Below are 25,554 nucleotides of genomic sequence, written 5' to 3'. Positions count from 1 at the left end.
TTATAGAGATTTTAGTGACTTTGTGACGAGTAATTTGTGACCAGTAATCACCGAACCGATTATAACAAAACGTAGTATCCATGTTGCCTTAAATACGAGCCACCACTGGTGTATGTATATATATATATATATATATATATATATATATATATATATACATATATATACACATTGCGCAATGTCTAGTCGTATTGTGTGCGAGTGCTTTATCAAATATATGATGAAATGTATAATATTATCACGCGTCAGTCGCTATCGTTACACCGTTTGGGATAGTTGCAGGTTCGAGGCAGTAGTACTGATATCATATTATACATAACAGCAAAGATGGCCATTTTAGGAGTTCCATTGCTCGAAACATTATGCTTCTACGTAGCTGTGCTAGGTCTGAAGATGCTTATAATGTCTCTTCTAACCGGAAGACAGCGATTTTCCAAAAAAGTGAGTACACCACAATGTTATAAGATATGCACAAAATCTTAAATGTAACTACATATATTTAAATGCTCATATTCTGTTGAGATTGCCATTCAAAAAGTGTTGGTTTTTAACTGTCAATATAGTCATATGTAGCACTACCCTTTCTATTAATTCAATTCAGCTATTAAAGAATTTCTGAACTTTGCACGGGATTTTGAGGCTTATATGCGCCTATTTCAACTGTTTTAAGGTTCAAAATTGGTTGAGTTGAATGCCATCTATTCAATTTGCTTAAAATGAATATATACCAGTCAAAAATTAGTTTTTTGTGGAACCATACTGAAACCTCATCTTTGTGACGTCTCGTCTTCATACAATTATGAAGAATGATTAATTATTTGACAATTAATCCAAAACTACGAGATATATTATGTATTTTATTGTTTAAAATAATACTTTATGTGTTAATTAACATATCTGGTTACTTGAGTAAATATATAAATGTGCCGCGAACAGGGCTTGTTCGCTTTATTTATTGCCGCGGGTTAATTCTATTCAATCCGGGCCCCCGGGCAAGCATGCTTAAGCCCCCCCCCCCAGAAAAGTCTCAAAATTAAAATAAAATATCATTTCATCAATACTTTTCAACAATAAATATTAAGGAGTACAAAGATTGAGGGTCGCCTGATTTAGTGATAATATATTTTCAAAAGTTTCAAATAAAAGTCATGGTGTAATAAAAATAATACGTTTCGTCTTCGTACTACAAAGTACGAAGACGAAACACAATTGTCAATTTCTTAACAAATTAAATAAAAAATGAGCCGAGCCCCCGGATTAGAGCCATGACTGCCCTCCCGATGTCCAGGCTATGATTCTATTTAATTAATACTTTATTAAAACCATTGAAGAAACTTAAGATTTGAATGTAGATATATCGACAGAAACTAAATGACCTCTATATATCTACTATACGTCTTAATGTGACTATTTATTTTTGTCCTCAAAACGGGACATCTACCAATTTTTACGTAATAATATGTGTATTCAAGAACACACGTATTTTTTCATAGTTTTTATTTATTAATGAAAAGAACAGGAATGTTGATGGAGAAAAGAAAAGAACAGGAATGAATAATATAAATATAAAAAATTTATGTTGTTTTATATTTTTCTGATGAACAAATTTTATTAAGTATTACTGGGTTTGCTTTTAAATAAGAATGAAATTCTTGGCAGGATTTCTTAAAATTGATTTTAATTAACAACATCGCTTTAAGAACTACGACTTGTAATTGCGTTTTTTCGGCCGTCCACAACTTGTTCATCTGTGAAAAGACTCTTTTTACGGGTGCATTAGTTCCGGGCAGGCATAAAATATATTCAATAATTATACGATATATATAATAATTCAAAAAATATACTATCTTTTTGAAAATGGGACATTTCGACGTCCCGAAGCTGTGCTTGGGGACAACGGAACAGGCTACCTAAAAACGGGACGGTCCCGTTCAAAACGGGACGAATGGTCACTTTAACTATACAACAAAATATAAATTTCTATAATAATAATAAATATAAATCCTGAATACAAAAAAGGAAGAATCCATGCATATAGTACTTTAAAATTAAGGTTGATAGTGTCAACTATTGATGCACATGGCATAATGCCACAATATTTATTTATTGATCCACTCTGTAAAGGTTTATTTTATTTCATAATATTGTTCGATGTATACGTGTCGATTTTGTAAACGTTTTAGATTATTTATAATCTTACATTATCTGAAGTGTATCAAATTTATCAACCATATGTAATAATAATTTATATTTTATATTTATAGGCTTTCGCAAACGCAGAAGATGCTAAAGGTGTAGGAAAAGTCAGAGTGGATGACGACGTTGAAAGAGTCAGAAGGTAATGTTATACATATTACAATTAAACATTAATCATTACAATTTTCATAAACACTGTCCAGATTGATTTGATGTTTCTGTTTTTTGTTGTTTCAGGGCACATTTGAACGATTTGGAAAACATTCCCGTATTCATCGCAGTCTGCATGGTGTACCTTATGACAAACCCATCTCTATCCTTGGCTGCAAATCTCATTCGCATATTTGCACTGGCTAGAATTGCTCACACTTTGGTGTATGCTGTTGTCGTTATTCCACAGCCGGCTAGAGCCATATCTTGGTTTATTGGATATGCCATCACTATTTATATGGCAGTGATGTCTCTGATGCACTTCATACCATCTATGTAATTTTATATATTGCACTGGCATTAATTTCATTTTTTATTGATTTTTAATAAATATTTAATTGAAAAATTTGTATTTTTATTGATATATAAATCCTAAATATATCACATTATATTTATGTACATATATCCCAACATATATAAATATACGCAACAGACAGATACATGACGAAGCGTTTTTTTTTTTAATATATTCTGATAGTATATCGTTAAATTTAAATAAGCGCTTAAAGATTTATATCCTCGAATGCGGCTACAATAAAACTTAATATGTATATCATTTAAACATCGATACTGGATGAACCAGATATAAAAATGAGTTTTTTAGTATATACATATGCACATACACACATACATTACGTAATACGCTAGTCCAGCGTTTCTTAAACTGACCAAAAGCAAATTTTGAAACCGGCTTAGTTGTAAATAGGTTTTTGAGCTCTTTTTCCTGTTATGCTGTATATTAACATTAGAATAATATAATACTATAATTACCAACAAAAATAAAATAAAATTTATAGGGCGTGGTTAAAGGTTTGGACTGTTGCCCGGCCTATGGAAATTCAGTTGAATTTTGAAGAGGATCATTATTACTCGATTAATACAGGTGTATTTGTATGTACAGTGAAGTAGGTAGGGGATTCGCTGGAACGAGCCAGGTCGAGTTCCTGAAGCTCACTGGCATCTGGGGACGATGCGCTGATTTATAAAGGTGTTGCTTGAGCAACGTGTAGCTGGGCTGGTGAGATCACGTTTTGGAAGATTCCAACGGGGTCTAGGTCTTCCTTTGTGTTCTATGTTTGATGCGTAGTTGCGAAGCTCCTTGGGATTTCCCGTGTACTCGTGATTGCATATCTGGAGTGAGTCGAATCACCTTTATGGGTAAGCTGGACGAACTATTTTTGCCAAGGCTGACTTTCATGTACGAGAACAGGACGAAATGATGTAATTTGTACAGATTGAGTTCGATGAGGGAAATAGGTGATATCATCGACCTAGTTTCGTACGGTACAAGTCGTGCTATATCCCTACAAATTGTAAAATAGAAAATGATCAGTAGATCAGTCGCGATTAAAATAGACACAAGACGCATTGTGAACATAAATTATTAAGAATAAAAAGCATTTAAAAACCGGCTTCTGAAACTATTTTCCATGTCCTGATTGCAAGAACAATTAGAACGAGCAGAGTAGCGTAGCAATGTTTTTGGCACCCTTGGCAAATATCTAATTTGTATTAAATAAAAAGAATTATATTTATTAAAATATAAAAATGAAGTCAAAATAAAATTACAAGAACCAAAAAAAACATTTTTTTTTTAATTATAAATAACCTATATTGCCAATGTCGCAAAAACTAGCCAAAAAATATTGTGTGAAATCAAAAACAAATTTATACAGGTTTTTCATTACAAATTGATCCTTTTTCATTTCAAATTGACCCCTTTTCAATGTCAATTTAAAATGAAAAACCTATATTGCATAATATACAGTTTTTGAATTTTGAGTATTGAAACAATGTCACATAAAAAGTTTCGAAAAGTGATAGCTAGGTACAAAAAACGTATGATGAAAGCGTCGAATTGATGCTGAAATTGATTTAAAAATAAAACTAAAATATTTTTTCCTTCTTCTATTGGAATATAAAATTCTTGAAACGAATAGAATAGTAGGGATTCATATTTTGAAAAATCTATTCATATTTTGAAAAAGATGAATTAATTCACTGAGTCAACATTCATAGATTTATTGAAATGATTTAGTAATTTCTTTGTATGTAGTTATAGTTGTATGAGGTCCTTGTATTTTTATTATATATATAAAATTAGGCTCCACAGACTTATAAAGTTTAAAAACCACAGCACTATCGTGTGCGACAATATTATCAAATACGATTACGTATACGTACATATGTACGATGGAATGTATCATCACGCGTCAGTCGCTATTGGCAAGTCACTTGGGTTTGCAGTGGGCTTAAAGTAGTGTTATTAAAAAAACAACAAAAATGGCCATTTTCGGAGTTCCCTTACTCGACACGCTATGTTTCTACGTGGCCATTTTGGGCTTGAAGATGCTTGTAATGTCTCTCCTCACCGCCAGACAGCGATTTTCCAAAAAAGTGGGTGCATCATCATTTTGTAATACAAAATCATACATGCATACATATGAAAATTGCATATCATACAAACTGTAGCTTTGTTTCTACAAAAGCACATACATATGTGTTTATTAAAAGCTTAACAGTAATAATTTGTAAATATGTATATTAAATCAAAAAGTTCGTTTTTCTTTTATATACTACGTGTACGTATCTGTATGGGGCCAAAAAAAGATAAAAATATTTGTGCACGCCTATCAAGGCCGATTTAATCAATCATTTTTTAGTTTTTTAAAATAATAATTAAAAACTGGAAGTCATCTTTTGTATATGTATATATATATATATATACACATATACATATATATGGCTGATAAAATTATATAGGGCTTTTTTCCCATGTAACGCGGTGGAACGGCGTTCCGGCACCTTTTTGTCTCAGCATTTTTTATGTTTCAAACGAATATTCTATATAATATAATCTTTTCCATTAAAAAACTTGACAAGAAGTGAGTTCCGGCACCTTTTTTTTCAAAAAAAAGCCCTACAATTTTATGTTATAATAACTGTATCAGTAATAGATATAAGTTTTTCATTCCAAATTGACCATTTTTCATTTAAAATTAAACCTTTTTCATTTCAAATTGACCCCTTTTCGATGTCAATTTGAAATGAAAAATGGTCAATTTGGAATGAAAAACGTATATACTAAGAAAATAACATTTAAAATATGTTTATAGTTAATACTTATATAGGCTATACTAGAAAATAGTCTATTATTTTTAATATATGTATATTATGGTGCTTCTATTAATTACTAGCTAACTAAAAAATTAATAATGATAATTTAAAGTCAATCGGTGTTAATTTTATATAAAATAAATTATAAAAATAAAAAAAAACTATTGAAGCATAAATCTATTTTTCAATGATAAACAATTGCAGAACATATGAATTCTTGGTCATATATCAACAGTGATTTGAGGAAAATCACATTGTTTGATATAAATACATACATATGTATTGTACAAATGCACATATTGTAAATATTGTAATACATGTCCATTTTTAAGAATATTTTATCTGAGTGTATATTAAATTATCATACATACGCATTTAATAATAATGAATATTTTAAATTTATAGGCTTTTGCAAATCCAGAAGATGCTAAAGGAATGGGAAGAGTCAAGCTGGACGATGATGTTGAAAGAGTCAGAAGGTAACGTTGAACATTTCAGGTTTAATCAAAGCTGTCCAGATTGATCTAATAACACCCAAACGTAGGATTCATTCGGTTTTTATTGTTTCAGGGCACATTTGAACGATTTGGAAAATATCCCAGTCTTTGTCATAGTCTGCACCGTCTACCTATTGACGAGCCCGTCCTTATCTTTGGCTGCAAATCTCATTCGTATATTCGCACTGGCTAGAATTGTTCACACTTTGGCATATGCTATTTTTGCTTCACATAAAGTCAGAGGAATGGCTTGGGGCATCGGATATTTCATCACTGTTTATATGGCAGTGATGTCTCTGAAGCACTTCATGTCGTTTATGTAATTTTATTGCACTGTTGATGAGATTGTTTTAATGTTTTTGTTTAACTCATTTTTTTATTGATGTTTAATAAAAAAATCTGAAATCTGTACCATTTTTGCTGACTATTTTGACTCCACTTTCAATAGTGATTCTACCATTAACCTTTCTATCTCTAATACAGATACTTCTTCTTGTAACTTATCTACTTTTCATTTTGACTTATCTACTGTACTCAGTCACATCAACTCTCTCAATGTTAATCTTGGTGCGGGTTGTGATGGTTTGCCTTCTTTTTTCCTTGTTAAATGTGCTGTCCCATTATCTCTTCCCATAACAATCCTTTTCAATCTTTCTATGTCGAACGGTAAATTTCCTGACTATTGGAAATTATCTTACATCACCCCTATTTTTAAAAAAGGTGATAAGAATCTTATTGAGAATTACCGTCCTATATCTAAACTATCTGTCATTAGTAAAATCTTTGAAAAAATTATCTATAATTTCCTTTTCTCCAATTTCAAAAACTACATTATACCTGAACAACATGGTTTTTTTAAGGGGAGATCGGTAGAGACTAACCTGCTTAATTTCACTAGTACTCTCACATCTTATATGGACAAACGAATCCAAATAGACGTCGTTTATACGGATTTCTCTAAAGCTTTTGATAAAATCAATCACAACCTTTTACTCAATAAACTTTGGTCCCTTGGAATCCGAGGAAATTTATTTCGTTGGATCTCTTCGTATATACTAAATCGTCACCAAATCATAATTCTCAATGGTTTTAGATCATCACTTAGACATATTCCTTCCGGTGTCCCACAAGGGTCGCATTTAGGTCCCTTATTCTTTTTACTCTATATTAATGATATCTCATACATCTTCAAACATTCCTTTATACTTCTTTACGCTGATGATTTAAAAATTTACAAACCTATATACACCATAGACGATTGTCATAAGATACAAGAAGATCTAGATAGATTCTCTATATATTGTTTAAATAATGATCTTTTTATTAATCTAGAAAAATGCTCTATTTTAAATTTCACTAGAAATAAGTCAATTATTACTAATCAATATCAATTAAATCATTCAATCCTTAACACGTCATCTTCTATTAAGGATCTTGGTGTAATACTCAATAATAAACTAGATTTCTCTGAACATATTTCTTTTATTACCAACAAAGCATTTAAATCTCTTGGATTCCTACTCCGCTCAACAAAACCCTTTAATGATCCTTATGTACTAAAATTACTTTATTTTTCCTTTGTAAGGTCTCACCTTGAATTTGCCTCAATTATCTGGTCACCTTTTTATTTATCCCATATTAATTGTATTGAGAAAGTTCAACTTAAATTTATTAAATCCTTACGCTACCTTTTTCCTACCTATACCCATTCTACTGTTTCCGACATTTTAAAAATCCTTTCTTTTAACAATCTTTCTGTCAGGCGACGACATTCTGATGCTATATTCTTCTTTAAGCTCATAAATGGTTTCCTTGATTGTTCTGATTTACTGAATAAGGTTAATTTCAGAATCCCAGTTCGATACCCTAGACGCGTTACACTCTTTTCACTTGATCCTTTCAATACTAATTCCCAAAAATATTTTTATCTGCAGCGCGTTTATCGTATGTTTAACGGAGAGCTGAATGAGGTTGATCTGTTTGGTATTTCCCTACATCAATTCAGGTCTAACATCAAGAGAATCTTGACCGATTGATTCATTTTTTCTTCTATTCTATTTTTCCAATATTTCCATTATTTTTATACTTTAGTTTAGTTATGTAATGTGCTATTTAATCATATTATAGCTTTCATTCCTTTCCATTTCATTTGTTTATTTTGTATTTACCTTTTTCATTTGTTTTTTATATTTGTAAATTTCAATTTCTTCTTATATTCTATCTTATAACCTTTTCCAAATATTTTAATACTATAGTTTAATTATGCAATGTACTACATATTTTGTCATGCCTTTATTCTTTACTTTTTAATTTGTTTTCCTTATATTTATCTTTTTCATTTTTGTAAAAATCTATTATTGGACTCGGGTGTTACATATATTATTTATTTACTTTTTGTGTTTTTTATACCTATCTCTGTACATCCTGTCTGTTGATTTTTCAATTAATAAAATAAAAATAAAATAAAATAAAATAATAAATATTTCATTAAAAGAAAGCATTTTTGATGTATAAATCCTATTTACATACCATAGTATAATATTTCCCAAACCAAAATTACTAAATATGAAGTTTATATGTACATATGTATATTTGAAGAACATAATGAGTATCAAAGGTAAAATTCGGTTGAGAGTAAAATTAGCCCTCAAGAGTACAGTAGCTTAGTCTCTATCATATTTTTATACAGCAGTGAGTCTTATAAGGATTCTTACCTCGTAGGTCAGTCTGAAATTGTATCAATAAATAATAAAAGCCTTGTAAAAAGACTGGCGAAGAATACCTGTGGATCGATCGATAATTGTTGTATATTTGGGATTGACAACCAGAGAAATGTAATTTTATTTTTTATTTTATTTTATTTTAACATATTAGCCACAATGACATTACAGAGAGCTCCAACGCGTCACTGTGGCCAGTCATTCAATAATAATAACATGATAACAATAATAATAACTTATAATAATAACAATATTAACACAACATCATTAAAATCATAAAAAAATAACAATCATTCACATTTATAATTGGCAAAATCAACCACTGGCATTCCTCAACAACCACTCAACCAGATTAGCATATTTTATATTGAAGAGGTCAATTTCACCAGCAATCCGGTTGAGCAGATATATCGCCCTAGATATAGGAGCCATTGCCAACATATTTGTGCGAGCCACAGGAACAAACAAATCACGATTCCACGAAGTCCCTGAATTTACTAGGTGCATAAAACCTCAATTCATTAAGTACCTGAGGATTGTGTATTATCCCATTCAACAGCTTAAAAAAGTGCCTTCCCAGTAACATATTCCGACGAGACTCCAATGAGTTGAAACCTAACGCCCCTAATAGGAATGCACTAGGATATAGCCAAGGATAATAACCATACCGTTTCATATAAAGATATCTGAGAAACCGTTTTGGATTCTTTCAATCTTCAATGAATAAGTTATATGGGTAGGATTCCATATAATGGAATACAATTCTAGAATGCTACGTACTAAAGATTCATAAAGAATTTTAAGCACCAACGCACTCTGGAAAGGTTTACTAACTCGTAGAATCCCAGCATTTTTGTGGCTCGCAAACAAAATATTAATAGAAGTGGCTTTAGGTGTTATATTGTTGTCAAGTGACATTCTGTCCATAGACAAACCTAAATAATTTAAGCATCAGTCGTATCTGACGCTTGGTGCTCAACGTATGTCCAATAAAAACTTCTCTGTTTGTTTATATTACTCGCAAGATGAGCAAGCATCGGTAAAAATTGCACAATACATTAAAAAACACACAATAAACAACATGGGATACATTTTTATAAGTAAATTGATCCGATTGTATTCCATGCGATGTAGCGTATTTATAGAGACGTACCGCGTAAAATTGACAACAATTATTTATTCGTATGGGCCCCTCTATTCTTATTACATCTCTCTGCCGATAACTGCGTAAATCAATCTAAATTCAGAATAAGCTATCTTTTAAATTAGATATAAATAATTATATCAGCTGTTTTGATGTGAGGTTTGCTATATCCTAGGGAACTCACCCCCACCGAGATATAACCGCGTATGGAGTTAATCTTATCGTTTGTGGCATTACTGGTAATGTGTTGATCGAGTGTGTGTCAGTATTCGTCGTACCAACGTTCGTGCTAGTCGAAAATCAGGAATTGTAGTCAAGATGGTCCTATTAGGAGTTCCCGCACTAGACACGTTATGTTTTTACATATCAATATTGGGCTTGAAAATGCTCTTGATGTCTCTGCTTACTGGAAGTTGGCGAAATTGCAAAAAAGTAAGTGCATTTGCAAATTTTATGATACTTTTAGATACATACATTAGTTGTAAATTATGCATTCGAAAAGTTCTGTTTATAAATAGTACACAATACCAAATTCAGATGATTGTACTTATTGATGGAAACGTATGTTATTTTTGTAGGCCTATGCAAATCCAGAGGATGCTAAAATTTTCGGATACGTCAGAGTGGACGACGATGTAGAAAGAGTCAGAAGGTAAGATTTATATTTTTAGCTTTTGTCAGAATTTTTCAGGCTGTATATGAAAGAGACATAGAGAACTTACACTTTAAGAGGGCTGTACACCGGAAACCTTAATTTTGTTGCCGTTCCTTTCTTCGGTATATATATTGAGTGAATGCGACAGTTGCGCTTCGACCAGATAAAACGTATTTTAAATCGACAAAATCGAGGTTTCGTATTCTCCTATTTTCTCCTCCGAAACTGGACCAATTTTTAAAAAAATTTCATCATCGGTATGAGAAAGATATTTTCTGTGCAACTATGTGCGTATTTTTTTTTAAATCGACCGTTAAATAAGCACGCTGGACTCTTTTCGTGGATGTAAAAAAGAGGCTATTTTATTGTTTGGCGGCTCCTAGCTCCTATAAAAAATAACTTATCAAAAATATAAAACAATAGATGCAACCCAATGATGGATATCCATAGCATATTAAAAAATAATGTCTCTAGTGCCATAATTGAGGAAGGGAGAAGTGTAATACGTTTGTATGGACAAGGCGCTGGTGTCCAGCCCTCTTAATAGAATACTTGTTATTTTAAGAGTAAAGAACGGTTCAAATAATATCATAATATTACAACTACCACATTTCAAAATGTACTCGGATTAATCACTTATGCCTATTAATAATATTTGAACGAAAAAGTGTCGTTTAACAGTGACATAATGAATTGCATAATAGTAATTATTAATAGTGACTGCCAATTTTATCGCATATTTCTTGACCCCTAAAAGGTAATATTGTGATATTGCTATCTGCCTGAATTCACATATTTTCAAAATATATTTTCTTCGAGTTTTATCTCGTTATGATAAGGTTAATTCTGATGCTTTTTGTTCACAGTCTAAGCTTTCATGAATACCTCACTCATAGAAGCAATTCTTTATTTATTTTAAATCCTTAGTCAAAACAAAGAAATATAATTTATTTGAATTTGCTAACCACAAATAAAGTATTGAAGTTAATGCATTTAGTTTCAAGATGCAATTAAGTTAAGAATGTAGCAATTATCAAAATTTGATAATCTTATGTTCAAAATATACATACATATTATGGGGGATGAACGAATGAGACGACTGGCATGTTGATGCACGTGTTTTATTTATGACAGCTGAAGGCAGAGTGAGTAGCGGCTCTCCGAACCCAACCGAGTTGGTCCCCACTCGCAGGAAGGCAACCAAACTCGACCATGTCGTATAGCGAGCCGCCACAATATATTTAAAATCAAAATACATACTGTATATGTTACAGTCCAAGTGTATTTTTGGTTCGTTCATACACGAACCAATCTGACGATTTATGGTGTACACAAAAGAACAAATTTACAAATGAACTAGTTTGTTCATGCACAAACTATTAAGCATAAATTTAAATATTCTCAATCGCTTGTACAATCATCCTCAATGTACGTATGTTTGCTATTAGTATTTAATCTATTATACTATTAGTATAAACTCAACTAAACTAAATCGTCTGCCCCATCTTCCATATACATAAGTATGCTTACCATGGGTTGCAATATTTTTAATATGAGCGGAAAGTGTTTCATAGGATTTGCCACTAAAAATTATTATTTTGAATGAAAATACCATTATTTTATTTTACTACCGCCATCTATGTTTAAAACTATATACGCCATCTATCTTTAAAACAAACGGTGGATAGACGTCAACGACTACCTCGTCGGGCAGATTTATAACACGTCTTACACGATATTTTTGCACCATCGTAATGGCGGAGGATCCATTTACAAATTTGATAAATCAATATCATATTGTAAAAATACTAGTTGTTTAATCAATTTATTTGATAACAATTGATAATGGTGTTTCCTGTTTTGTATTACTTAATATGATTACAAGATATTTGAACAGGGAAAATGTCTCGACAATAGCTATCTTCATGTGGTTGAGGATGTTACAAAAACTAGCACAATAAAGATATGCCTAGATCAAATCGATATGAATTAATATATCGATTATCCAAGTTCTTCAGCAATCTGAATTGACTGATGTTAAAAATTATATGTTTTTATATATGCTGTTTTATATTTGATGTTTTCTAATTTCAGGGCACATTTGAACGATTTGGAGAACATACCCATCTTTTTCATAACTTGCGCACTGTATCTGTTAACAAACCCATCAGCGATTGTGGCCGCCAATCTGATAAGAATATATACAGTGGCCAGAATGATCCACACCTTTGTTTATGCAGTCTGCGTTTTACCACAACCAGCCAGAGGGATTGCTTTTTTCGTAGGCTATTTCATCACCATTTATATGATGATAATGATTTTCATACAATTCGCATCGGTCATGTAAATTTTATTGAAATATGAATTAATTTGTTGATTACATTATACGAACATCAATATAAATTTATTTTTCATTTTATGTACTTACATATGTATGTATATCACCTATTATGTATACAACTAATATGATTTTATTTTTGGAAAGTGCTATCTTTTACAAAATTTATCTCATTTTTGTACACCTTACATACATATCATCATTCACAATTAAACCTGCAAATTTGATGTAATTTATACAAGGGTGGACAAATGAAGTGCTTGAATGGTACCCGAGAGAGTGCAAAAGGATAAAAGGAAGACCACAAGGAAGATGGGTAGACGAAATTAGGAATGTGTGTGGGGTAAGATGGATGAGAGTTGCGCAAAAGCGTGTTGGAGAGGTCTTCATCCAGCAGTGGATGGTGAATGTCTGTAGATATGATGATACAAACCAGGTGGGGAGACTGGAATGGAAATTTATAATGATTAGATAAATCAAATTTTAATCAGATACATGATTTGGGGATTAAACACACGAAATAATTATCTCATCAAAGTTTTCTTTATTGATAGTTTAATGTAATAACCCTGTTATTTTGCAAAACAGAAAAAAAGTAAATAAAAAAAAAACAACAACAGTTAATAAAAAAGTGTGGAAAGTAATATAAAATAAACATTTATACTGAAACAATAAACAATGAAAATCACATACAAACTAAATTCACAACACAAATATAAAAGCTTTGGACAAACTACACACTAAAATAACGGCAACTGCATTATAATGCAATACATGAATATAATTCAATTTTCTATTATTTGCTTTAAACAGTTAAGTACCAAAAAAAATTTACAAAATAATACTTATATAATGTGAGGATTCCTTATGCAAAACATAAGCATAAGCGTGTTCGGACAAAAACCCATATCCCATATACGATTTGATCTACAAAACAGTACAAAAAAAAAAAAGATTAAAACACATTATATAAGTATAAACGTATCAAATATAAATTTAATTAAAAAAAATTTGACCATATAATAATAAGCTGAAACTTAAGAGATCTGGAGAAAAGTATCGCGAGTTGTTATGCTTTGTCTCCCTGGTCTAAACCGTAATACGGTACATATTCACAAAATAATTTGCATGGTTGAAAATATACACTACAGTATTTTTTTCAATATATAATATATATAAACTACAATTTCATACAATTCTCAATAATACTTTTAAATTGATTCATAAACAAAAATTTTAATAGCTTAATAGATATAAAAAAGTTGTCCATTTCCAGTGACTAGGGACTAAACTATTAACACGTGTAATTAGTTGCCTTTTCTTTTCATTAAAAAGTAAACTACTGTACATCAATATTTTACGTTTTTGAAACCTGAATATGGCTTAGCTATAGATCTATACAGTAACAGCTATTAATTAATGAAAGTCTAATAGAAAAATAAATTTACGTAGTTACATAATCTATAAATTTTTTTCTTTGTAACGTACATATGTAAAAAATAAACATTTTCCTATCAGAAATAAATTTTCAGTAAAATTTTTAATACTAATATAGTTGTATAATAATTAAAATAAATGTAAATGTCGGTAAAAGTGGATAAAATCAGGCATAATTATATATTATTTTATTCTAAAAAAACATATTGTTACTTTCATGACATGAACTCGGTAGGTACGATTGAGATTAAAAAAAAAATGCATTAAATTCAAAAGCCGTTACAATGAACAATGAATAGGCCTGATTGAAGAGCTATCGATTGAGGAGTCTACATACAGAAACGGCTATCAGATTTATATTTACCGCATGACTGGACCAATTCAGACCAAACTGTCATCGCAACGGCCTCGATTTGTTTTATTAAAATACTTAAAACCATTATGAAATGTTTGAAGCGGACGGGGTAGGTTTGGGGATATGTTATAAAAATCATGATCAGTCTCTACAGAGTAGTTTGTTGAACCTGGTCGTTGGTTGGCAGCCATTTTGAATACAGTGCAACAATCAGACGAGCAGTCGGAACTGTATATTATTGAAAGATCAAATTCACACACGCTAAACTGTCTGACCGACTGTTGCAACCGGAAAATGCGTTAAGGTATGCATAATCAGTCTGCATCATAGATATAGAATACCATAGATACGCCCTTACGCTCTAAGCCGATCACCCTGTTGGACCATGCACACACAAAAAAAAGTACAGATCATGCACACTCTCTCTCAGTAGCTAGTTTGCTTCTACGTAGGAAGGTCGATTGACATTTTTAAAAAATGCCAACGTGTTCAGTGAAATTGTGTTACAATTACTCAAGAAAACATAAAAAGGCGGATGGCATCACATATCATATGTAAGAATTAATATATAATGTCTTCAATTATAGTAGTATTTTAACATTAATGAAATATCGGCGCGATTCTATGCACTGATGGAACAGCGGTCGACAACCTCTGCCACAGGTGTCACTAAATGCACGCGTATATCTTGTCGGCACTGAAGGAAATTCAGAAATCGACATTAAGTTTAAAACTACAAACAATGAACTAAATATTAAAGTGTCAGCTTTAAAATTGATCCTTGTGGAAGTTACTAATGTTTAAATATTGTAATAGTTAATGATGGTTTTATAATAGTAACATACATTTGTAGTTTAATATAGTGTGTATAGTTAAATATTTTTTTCTTAATATGGCTTTATTAGTTTGGTTTAGTGGCACGCGGAGTGTCCAATAAAATAAGTTATAAATAAAATAAAGCTTCAGTGGATGTACATATGTACATAAACTGGTTGCTGACCACTGCATTCCTTCCTTTTTTTCACCACTTCCCCGCTAGTAAACCCCCCGCACCCCTCAGTTAGTGTAGACAAGATCTCCAACGAAATTTGTATGTAATGGCATATCTAGGTTATTCTACATCTATGATCTGCATTCAACTTAAATGTATCACATTCTGAATAACATTTGTATGGGAATTTATATACAGATTTCTAATTGCGATAAGGTCAGCAAAAATGTTTCATACAATGTATATTCAACAGCTGAGAAATTTTGTATCAAAGTCAAATATTACGGAGGCTCTCTGCCATGCAAGGAACAATATATCAGTCTTGTAACTATTTAATGGTGACAATTCAGCGGTACATAAAAGTGAATTCAACATTTTTCAGTGTTAAGCGCTTTGTACGTACACACTATGCAACAAATGATTAGTCTATATTGTTGTTATTTAGGCAACAGTAAGATCAAATCAAGACCTACTAATTTTACAAAAAGAGTCATCATTGCCCAGTATGTGTACGCACATATGTATGCATATACGCATCAGGAGAAATTTTCAAATTGAATATATTGTTATCAGGTACTAACAAGTTTTAGACTATACATAAGAGATTCACGTATACGAAGAGCTTCGGTTGATCGGGACCACGGAAACAGAACTGGTCTCGATTCACACAAATGTATGCAGTTTTTATTGAACAGAAATATTGTGAAAATTTACGCGTACCGCAATATATAGTTTACTATTGGTAATTTTCAAAGATTTGATCCGGTCGTGCGTGCTAAACATTCGCGACACACACTAACACTACACATATAATATTAAGCGATTGAATTGTTCGAGCTGGATCACATCTTCACCGGCAAACAGTGGCGTATCGAGGGTAAATGGCACCCAGGGCTAACTTTTTTTTGTCTTTCATGGTCGAGGTCTGTTGTTGCTTTTAATATGTAAGCCTAAAAAGAGTGCATGTTTGACAGACGGATTACGAAGAACAGTCATAAACATAAAATGTTTTGTCGACTAATTCGTAACCGGCTCACATTGAACTTAAGTTAGTATAAAATATGACAATTTGATATTTTGTGGCAAATATTTTGCCTCAAAACTAGTGCGTCCAGGGTATCCATATCCCCTTGTTACGCCACTGTCGGAAAAAGTATACAAAATATTTTTAGAATTGTTTTCGCATTCCGGTTCAATACTGCAGATTGGAATTCTCGACTATATAGAAGTCTTGATATACTTAATAAAAGGTATTCGACATTGGCTGTATTGCTTAGGTAGAGGTTTGTACTCGATCGGCCTGTTGTTTTATCACATAAATGTATTTTCAATGTAATTATTGAATCGATCAATCGATTTGTCCAATAAAGCTCAAACCTTCAAAATGGTATAAAGCAATGCAACCAATCAAAGCTCATTTTTATTATAGTTAAAGAAAATCTGCTTTCTTTATTGGTTGTGGCTTTTTGCAGGTACTACATCTGCGAATTATTGGCTATTTGCAGGTACTATATCTGCGACAGGTGCAAAGCCTTCTGCGCATGCGCGTGAACTTATAATCCGATTATAATTTCTTACATTTAATTTAAGCTAGGTATTACAGTTGTATATGATAATAATTTTCTAACAATTAATAATATTAACTAATTTGGATTATATTTTTTACTCTACGTTACTTTACGAGTTCGAACTAAATTTTAAGAGGATCAAAACAAAACTTTAACAGTAAATACGCTGACAGTGACAGTTCACGCACATGCGCAGAAGGCTTTGCGCCTGTCGCAGATATAATACCTGCAAATAGCCAATAATTCGCAGATATATTACCTGCAAATAGCCAATAATTTGCAGATATAATACCTGCAAATAGCCACAACCTTCTTTATTTAGACAGTGTTGTTCAGACTTGTCAACTTTTACTAACATACGAGTAGATTAATTTCCAGTTATTGCATAAGGCTTAGAACTAATTGATGTAAGTTGAAAAAACTGTTTATGAAACGTATGTATACATTTAAAATGATAAAATTCATAGAAAATCTTGCGTATATATGTATATGTATAATACACTTGAGAATATTATGAATATGACACTTACTGTGTATTAACTTACAGCAAACATCTAACTATTTTATCAGATACAATGACGAATTTGAAAAAAAAAAGTTATTCCTAATCTTATATATGATACAGAGTATGTATGTAACTTATTTATTTGAATAGCCTCCGAGTACAAATGGTATTGGAAAGCTTCCAGTTGTTGTTTTTGTTCGAAATGACTACAGTTTAACATATACGTACAAAGTTTAGAATCATATTAGTATAGATGGAATGATTTGATCACATGAATTCGAATCCTTGCAATATTGAATAGCCGCCGAGTACGTCGCTTGTATTGGAACACATGAAAATATATGCAAGGTTAGTATTGAAACCTTGTATGTGTGTACGTCCAGCGCGCTGAGTCGGCAAGTTTGAACAACGACGTTTCGCAAATGAAAAACCTATTGATATTTTACATAACGCGTGTTTGTGTGTGTGTAAATATAACGGTCTATTTAAACTAACGTACACATGAACATTAAAATTGACATCTAATAAATCAATTTCTGTCAAACATGGGCTCGTCGTCGCTGTTTATAATGCCGACTTCCTCCATCGTTTTCTGTATCAAACTCCACCTGAAGAAGAAGAGACTTTCAGTAACAGTGTTAAAATATTAAGGCGACTATTTGGATCGAAGCGTGTCTTACTTATCGAAAATTCCACCGCCGGGCAAGAGTTCAGGTATTGCTTGTAATTCTTGGCATATTATTTTGGTCACGCGTTCTCCGCCTTGTCCCATTTCTATAAACCAACAAAAACCATCATTTCCATTCGGTACATTTACAAATAAAAATAACACAAAAACATAATGCGAAAACCTAAAATCGACTTATCAGATTTCAAGTTCCAATTCGTCACTAGCCGACTCTATGTATATGGGAGGGTCAATCGCAAGCCTTGCCTTTGTGATTGACGGTCACTATGCGCTATAATAGCGTGTATACATTTGGACGATCGATAGTCGACGACTAAAGTTATCAAACTGCACTTGACGGTTTTCTTTCGCGAAGGTCGATCTGTACGTTTCGTTGGGAAAATAACGAAATAATATATGTATATATTGAAATGGACTCGCATGTTACGAGCGAAATGAAAAGCCGACACGTGATGTAATGACAGACGTATGTGCAATTCGTTTATCGTTGTATACAAAATGAGTCAATAAATAAATTAGGTATGAAAACTGGTTTGAATTGGATCGGAAATACAGAGTGAAATCAAAAATGAAGTTTTGAATGAATTATTGATAGTATGAAATCGAAACCAAAACCTTGGTTTTGATCTAGGTTTCATTCGAAGGGAAACGTTGTAGTTTTGGTGAGCGATGCTGAATGTGAACAAGTTTTGAGAATAAATTTCAAAACCAAAAATTTGATTATGAAAGACATGTTTAAATTTATTAAAACGGAAACTGAAATTAAACATATTTGAGTTGTGTTTTTTTTTATATTCATTGCCAAAAACCGAATACATTGAAGTGATTTGATTTTGGTTTGAATAAAGGGATTGAAATTTCTTTAGTTGGGGATACTCTAAAAAGAAAAAAAAACTTGTGTAAGAAATAAATAAAATCTTGAGTCACTTTTTAAAATCTTTTTTTTGGTGTTTCAAATGGAGTTTTTTTAAATAAATTTTTTGAGAAATTCAAACTGAAATATTTTTTAAAATTCAATATTATAATATCCATAAACTTCTGGGCAAAAACAAGACCCAAATAAAAAGTTCAAAAAAAAAAAAAAAACTATCTGAACTTGTTCTGTTTAGATATCTTGTTTTTTTTTATATAACTTCAGTATATTGTAAGTAAAAAGATAAGAAAAAGTACATTATTGCACTAAATTCATAAGATAAGTGTCCTATCCAAACTTGCCACATCATTTATATTTGAGTGGTTCAGTTCAAAAAGGATTTATGTAACTTACAACAAAATCTTTAGAATTAAATTTTGAAATTCAACTATTTTTAAATAAAAAAATATAAAAAAAAGTGGACAAATGTAATATGAAAATTGTATTGAACAACGTTTACTTTGGAAAAAACAAAATATTACTGGTTGTTTTATCTTTATTATAATAAACCATTTATTGATAGAATATGTTACATATAACATACGAAAACAATATACACAAATACAAATATTATTTTTGGCACTCATTACAAAATATGGAGATTCAAATACACAAAACACATTTAATGAAAATAAAATCTTAAAACTTAAATAATAATGGTCTTTTATATTACTATATTATATAATCGAGAATCTCACTATGTATTTGAACGTACGCAATAAGTAGGCTTCCGTCATTTAAATACAAACGACCTGATGCCGTACATTCAGCGTCGGATCAAATATTTATACATCTTGAAGGCACATGTTGATTGTAACAAATACAACATATTCAATGACAGTGTAACACTTAAAATTTAAATAATATATTAAATTATCATCTTTTTCGTTCGTTTCATTTGAATTTAAAGTACTGAAAGCCGTATAAATTTTTATATATATAGTATATAGAGATCAAAATATAGGGGATGTATACAAATCACATTTGTATTAATTAATTTGGCACACACTAATAAATAAAATATAGATATATATATGTATAGTTTCATTGAATCGTTTCTTCAGTTTGAGGATTTTTATTGGCATGCAGAGTTTTACGATGGAATATGGAAAAACAACCTGTGATGCATTTCCGGATGGTCTCTTCCAATTCGTGATCGGCTCGACGGGCATCCTGAGATGGCGTTGGGGCGGCGGGGAACGTTACTAGAACTACACTAATGTTGTCGTCGCTTCCCTGAAAGACAAACATCAATTTTATACGCATGATATACGCAGAAACGACCAAAGAAAGCAGGTTCAAACTGAATTCTTATATGTGACTCAATGTGTGTTACATTTGAAAGTGGCATTGACAAAGCCATCTTAATGACATTTAAAAAAATACGTAGAATTATCGCATTAGTAATTCCATTACCCAAAGTCGACTACTTACAAAATATTTATTTACAATATGATCGTCAATCATATATGATGGACATACATTCGTAACATTCAATGTTGTAATTGTGTCAACACTTCGGACGTCATCGATAAATACATGACAGGTTTCAGCTGAAGATTTGAGTCTGAGCTACTGAATGTTTTCAAAAGTGCCATGACAAAATGTCTATGGACAAAATGGCGAACGACGCAACGTCCAAGGCAAAATGATAACGCGACATAATGTCTACTGACAAAATGATAACACGACAGCTTGACATCATATGTTCAAAAACGGATTTTTTAATGAAAAAAACTTGATTTTATTATTCATTATAATTAGACTGGCTAATCAAATATTTATTTATTAATATGTCAAAGGACGTGTATATGTAGATCACACGTTTCATTGATTTCTTGTACGTTTTTTCGTTAAAAAAATCGTTTTTAAACATATGAATGTCATATTGTTTGTAGGCATTGTGTGGCATCATCATTTTTTCCATAGACATTATGTCGCGTAAAGATTTTGTCTGTAGACATTATGTTGCGTTATCGTTTTGTTTGTGGACATTGTGTCGTGTTATCATTTTGTCGGGGACGTTTTGTCGTTCGTCCCTAGACGTTTTGTCATGGAATCGTTTTCAAAACATGAACTGCTCAAAGTTTTAGATATTAAGAATATAGAATGAATTGAGCTGGGTGGCAAATCGGCTTAAATGTAAACTTATACGTACTTTGGCTAGACAAGCGTCGACTAGGCGATTAGTGACTTCGACAAGGTCTCCAGAGATGCGTAGCAGGGAGGTCACGTAGGAGCAAGCGTCCTCGTTGGAGAGCACGTCCCACAGGCCGTCGCAGGCGAGTAGCAAGAACTGGTCCTGCGATAGATCGCGTTCCCAGCAGAGCACGTCCGGCTCGGGGGAGACGAGCTGCTCGCATGGGTCCAATTCAGGATCCCGCTTGTACGCGAAGTCACCCAAAGCTCGGCTGACGGCGAGGCTTCCGTTGACGCGAGAAAGGAGCACGGCGCCGCCGGCTCTACGGATACGTCGCGCCTCGTCAGGACAGGCAGGTTTATGATCTTTGGTCCAGAGGGCTGGAGCGCCTCCTCTGCAAACTATGGCGCGAGAGTCTCCGCAGTTGGCGAGCCACAGACGGGTGGGTTCTATTAAGGCTACGACAGCCGTGCAACCAGCGCCAGCCGCTGCTCCACCAGTTCGGAGCTTCTCATCGTGCTGCAGGAAACCAGTGCGAAGGGCATCACCTTGTCGGATAGAAAAAAACATATCTAATATATAATTTTGAAAGAGACTTTGTATGTAAGAGAAAATTGAAAGAGACTTTGTACCGAGCGAAGCCGGGTAAAACCACTAGTATTTTATATATATTAAAAACAAATTTGAATCTATAAGTATATCTTTGTTGCACAATTACTGAATGTATGTATGAATCATTGTTTAAAACATTAAATTATTACTTTTACTTATGTGCATGTAGAATACAACTGAACTATCATCCCAGTGAGTGCAAGAATTGTTTCATTTTGGGTTGGGTCACTTTTCTGCATCTTTTTAGATTGAAGGATAGGATTTTCTACTGGACACGTCTCAGCAAGCACTGCCTGCAAATTTGGATTGTCTGAACTACATAAACTAGCTTCCTTGGAAAGTCTTGGCGTTATGGCATATTATTCATGTGTCGTCTTTTTTAGACTTATCAACATACATATATGATGAAATATTTTCTTCTCAAGCACATTGAGATTCAGTTTGTCTTTAAGAATAGCCAAAAACGTTCTGGCACTAAAGGTGCATAGTTACATATATATGTATTTAAGTATACTCATCGGTAAAATACTAATTGTGTAATGAAATGTTAGTTGACATGAAACAGTAACATGAATGACCTCTAGGTGTCGCATACAATTTTAGTAAAGTGATAGTATAATTATGATAAAACATTGTGGTACGTTTCGTCAACATATGGAAAGTAATTTTGCAGTTTATGGGGCGGAATATAACACGAAAACAAGATTTATTTGAAGAGATTCCCCTATTCACGGAATTATCGATTATGGCTTAGTGTAAATGTGTATACTCGATCATCCTGTATAACCAATAAGTGCCCAAAATCATATGATAACAAATGTTAGAACATCGTATAGCCGACTGTCTTAGTTATAATGAAACACAATAAAATTTCGATGATATCAAACTGAGCTACAGACACTGGGTATTTTCATCAGTCAAAATATAAAGTGGCATTGAATTTTATTTTCAAACAGAAAAACAATTAAAATCTACGGGCAAATTTTTTCACAAAAGTTTTATTTTTCTTTATCAATGTTTATCAATGGATTTGGTTGCATAGTACATACATAGAAGTTGATAAATAAGATTATTTATATGAATAGTTTCCATTTATTATTTCGACACATTAAAAACAATAGTATTTTATCGACACAGTTGTATTGTGCAATATTGCCATTTCTGCAATACTTTGCAAACAGAGTTTTAACCAGGGCTGTGGACTCGTTTTGGCTCAAAATGTATATATATATATATGTTTATATATAAATACAAATAACAAGGATCGGTTTCAAACTTACTCTTCTACCACATTACACAAAATATCTTCCAATTAAAACGGATATTTTTTTTATTTATTGCATTATATATTGTGTATAAAATATGATAAAGCTCCTCTGTGTTAGAAAAGTTAATAAAAAATTTAAAAGTAATTTGGTATTAATTTTTTTCGGTGATAAACACCATGAAAGTAAAAGCTAAAATGTTCGATTTAGACTGATTTAAATCACCGATTTTCAATTGTCGTCGAATGGAGATGAAAATAGTGCTTAACGCATTTTCGGAAATGCGTACGTGCGCGCATTAAAGCCAAAATTGATTTTTACTGTAGTAAACACGTTATAAAAACAACAAATTCAAGAAGAGGACGTTGAAATTCCTACTACAAATAAGTTCTGGCCGATAAGTGCAAATGTGTAGCTTTTGTGCAAACGAATTTTAACACAATGGTGGCCGCTGACTCATATCTGTATCATGTTGGGTGCACAACGCTTAGTGGCCGCCGGTACATATATGATTTACGACTGCGCGAACTGTTTCAGTCGGCTGATATATTTTTGTATTTATGTATCACGTTTTCGTCATAAACGAAATATATATCAGCGGACTGAAAGATATATTCGCTCAGTTGTGAATCATATACATATGTATCAGCGGCCAGTAAGAGTTGTACACCCAACATGATACAGATATGAGTCAACGGCCGCCATAGCGTTAAAAGAGATTTAAAATTTTTGATATGTTGTAATGGGTCGGAATGGAAAAACTATAAAATTGATCATAAATATTGGGGGCCCTGTCCAATCGGGTGTGTACGACCTTTTTCACTCGGAGTGAGTAGCGCAAAGATTTGATGAAAGGGGTGAGGGGAAGGGATACCTGGTCTTCCGTTGGCCCAGCCGTCGGTTTGGCGGACCGAGTCGAGGAGGTGGGCGGCGCAGTGGGCGGCCGCGCCCCCGCCCGCGTGTCCGTCGAACACGCCGAAGAAGGCGCAGTCGCTGGGGGGCGGCTGGGGCGGCTGGGGCGGCAGGGGCGGCAGGGGCGGCGGGGGCGGCGGGCCGGGCCCGTCGATCTGCAGCAGCGCCGCGTGAGCGTCCTCCATGTCCGCGCGCCACCCCTGCATGCTCGCCACGCCGAACCGTAGCCCGTTGCCCGCCCCCGCCTCGTTCACTTTCTCCGTCACGGGCTGCGCCAAGCACGCCCCCAGTCGCCCGCCCATCTTCCCCTCTTCTCTTCTCTTCTCTCTGACACTCCCCGACACCGACACCGACACCCCGCTCGCCCACCAGATGACCACTGACAGGAGACAACTTCGCCGATTGCCAACTGCACCATGTTTACTATGTTTCCGTTTCGAATTATACCCCGGTTATTCGAAATCACTCAATTGCGTGTTTTACCCTTTTACCTCAAATCGCTTGTATCAAATGAGACGGTATGGGTGGAAAGAGGATTTATACGACGTAGTGGTATGAGACACGACTGCAATGTTTATTTTGACTGATGGCAAAAAAGTTCGTTTATTTTATTTCATAGAACATGAACACTCGCCTTTACAGATCGCTTCAAAGCGACGAGTGCACTTAAACAATCAATCAATCAATCAATCGATGAGCATTTTATACAACGAGAATTCATATAAATAACCAGTGACATATATGAAAAAAAATTCCAGCATTTTATAATCAAATTGGCGAACCTTAAGAGAACTGTACACCCGAAACCTTAATTTTGTTGCCGTTCCTTTCTTCGATTTATATATTGAGTGAATGCGGACAATATATATCAATATATATATTGAGAGAATGCGACAGTTGCGCTTCGACCAGATAAAGGTCTGTTCATACCTATCCAGCACTACCCGTATCCTGCAGGTGTCATGCAAGTGCGGATAGTATTCTTTGGTACATTATATGGACGTATTCATACTCCATTCGCGCATGCGCATTTACGAATTCATATAGAATGTACCAAAGAATACTATCCGCACTTGCATGACAACTGCAGGATACGGGTCGTGCTGGATAGGTATGAACAAACCTTAACCTTTCTATAAATATTTTACAAACGAAAAAACCATAGTCACGAGATGCCTAAGAAATATTTATATTATACGTTTGAATAAAAGTTATTAGGATGCACTCAAATTAGTTGAGGATGGATTAACGGTCCATTCTTGGGTGACTTATTTATAATAAAATGTAAAGA

General features: G+C 33.1%; 4 protein-coding genes across 7 annotated transcripts in view; 3 read left to right on the top strand and 1 right to left on the bottom strand.

Moving 5' to 3' along the window:
- Positions 1-25,554, top strand: part of LOC143919373 (microsomal glutathione S-transferase 1-like) — a 241,515-nt gene that overhangs the window by 46,389 nt on the left and 169,572 nt on the right. The window contains exons 2-4 of the mRNA XM_077441675.1: positions 277-441; positions 2,265-2,338; positions 2,434-2,692. Of these exons, the coding sequence (XP_077297801.1) occupies positions 328-441; positions 2,265-2,338; positions 2,434-2,686 (441 nt within the window). The 5' untranslated portion in view covers positions 277-327 and the 3' untranslated portion in view covers positions 2,687-2,692. The remainder of the gene's footprint in view (positions 1-276; positions 442-2,264; positions 2,339-2,433; positions 2,693-25,554) is intronic.
- Positions 4,557-8,465, top strand: LOC143919376 (microsomal glutathione S-transferase 1-like). Its single transcript, XM_077441677.1, has 3 exons — positions 4,557-4,803; positions 5,929-6,002; positions 6,094-8,465. Exons 1-3 carry the CDS (start codon positions 4,690-4,692, stop codon positions 6,341-6,343), a joined length of 438 nt encoding a protein of 145 aa, XP_077297803.1. The 5' UTR covers positions 4,557-4,689; the 3' UTR covers positions 6,344-8,465.
- LOC143919374 (microsomal glutathione S-transferase 1-like) lies at positions 9,694-13,458 on the top strand. Its single transcript, XM_077441676.1, has 3 exons — positions 9,694-10,316; positions 10,463-10,536; positions 12,634-13,458. Exons 1-3 carry the CDS (start codon positions 10,203-10,205, stop codon positions 12,884-12,886), a joined length of 441 nt encoding a protein of 146 aa, XP_077297802.1. The 5' UTR covers positions 9,694-10,202; the 3' UTR covers positions 12,887-13,458.
- LOC143919369 (protein phosphatase 1A-like) lies at positions 12,874-24,654 on the bottom strand. 4 transcript variants are annotated; one of them, XM_077441670.1, is made up of 6 exons: positions 24,226-24,654; positions 21,493-22,022; positions 20,453-20,570; positions 18,414-18,507; positions 18,233-18,341; positions 13,404-13,804 (listed from the first exon to the last, which is right to left on the bottom strand). In XM_077441670.1, the coding sequence occupies exons 1-5, from the start codon at positions 24,563-24,565 to the stop codon at positions 18,263-18,265; spliced, it is 1,161 nt and encodes a 386-aa protein (XP_077297796.1). In that variant the 5' UTR covers positions 24,566-24,654; the 3' UTR covers positions 13,404-13,804; positions 18,233-18,262. The 4 variants fall into 4 exon arrangements, 3 of the variants coding, with proteins under 3 accessions (XP_077297797.1, XP_077297796.1, XP_077297795.1); XR_013261225.1 differs by lacking the exon at positions 13,404-13,804 and adding an exon at positions 15,559-17,135 and having other exon boundaries at positions 17,614-18,341; XM_077441669.1 differs by lacking the exon at positions 13,404-13,804 and having other exon boundaries at positions 15,564-18,341.

This window comes from Arctopsyche grandis, chromosome 11 (genome assembly GCF_051622035.1).
Source record: "Arctopsyche grandis isolate Sample6627 chromosome 11, ASM5162203v2, whole genome shotgun sequence".
NCBI lineage: Eukaryota > Metazoa > Arthropoda > Insecta > Trichoptera > Hydropsychidae > Arctopsyche > Arctopsyche grandis.
This window is presented reverse-complemented; position numbering and strand designations above follow the sequence as displayed.

Bases quoted from the DNA above. Each gene is read 5' to 3' on its own strand.
- LOC143919374 (XM_077441676.1), top strand. From the start codon at position 10,203: ATGGTCCTATTAGGAGTTCCCGCACTAGACACGTTATGTTTTTACATA. The intron at 10,317-10,462 runs GTAAGTGCATTT...TTATTTTTGTAG, and splicing joins GTTGGCGAAATTGCAAAAAA to GCCTATGCAAATCCAGAGGA. The intron at 10,537-12,633 runs GTAAGATTTATA...TTCTAATTTCAG, and splicing joins GATGTAGAAAGAGTCAGAAG to GGCACATTTGAACGATTTGG.
- LOC143919369 (XM_077441670.1), bottom strand. From the start codon at position 24,565: ATGGGCGGGCGACTGGGGGCGTGCTTGGCGCAGCCCGTGACGGAGAAA. The intron at 22,023-24,225 runs GTATCCCTTCCC...CTATCCGACAAG, and splicing joins CTGGGCCAACGGAAGACCAG to GTGATGCCCTTCGCACTGGT. The intron at 18,508-20,452 runs GTTGTTTTTCCA...GTTGGTTTATAG, and splicing joins CATCCGGAAATGCATCACAG to AAATGGGACAAGGCGGAGAA.
- LOC143919376 (XM_077441677.1), top strand. From the start codon at position 4,690: ATGGCCATTTTCGGAGTTCCCTTACTCGACACGCTATGTTTCTACGTG. The intron at 4,804-5,928 runs GTGGGTGCATCA...TTAAATTTATAG, and splicing joins GACAGCGATTTTCCAAAAAA to GCTTTTGCAAATCCAGAAGA. The intron at 6,003-6,093 runs GTAACGTTGAAC...TTATTGTTTCAG, and splicing joins GATGTTGAAAGAGTCAGAAG to GGCACATTTGAACGATTTGG.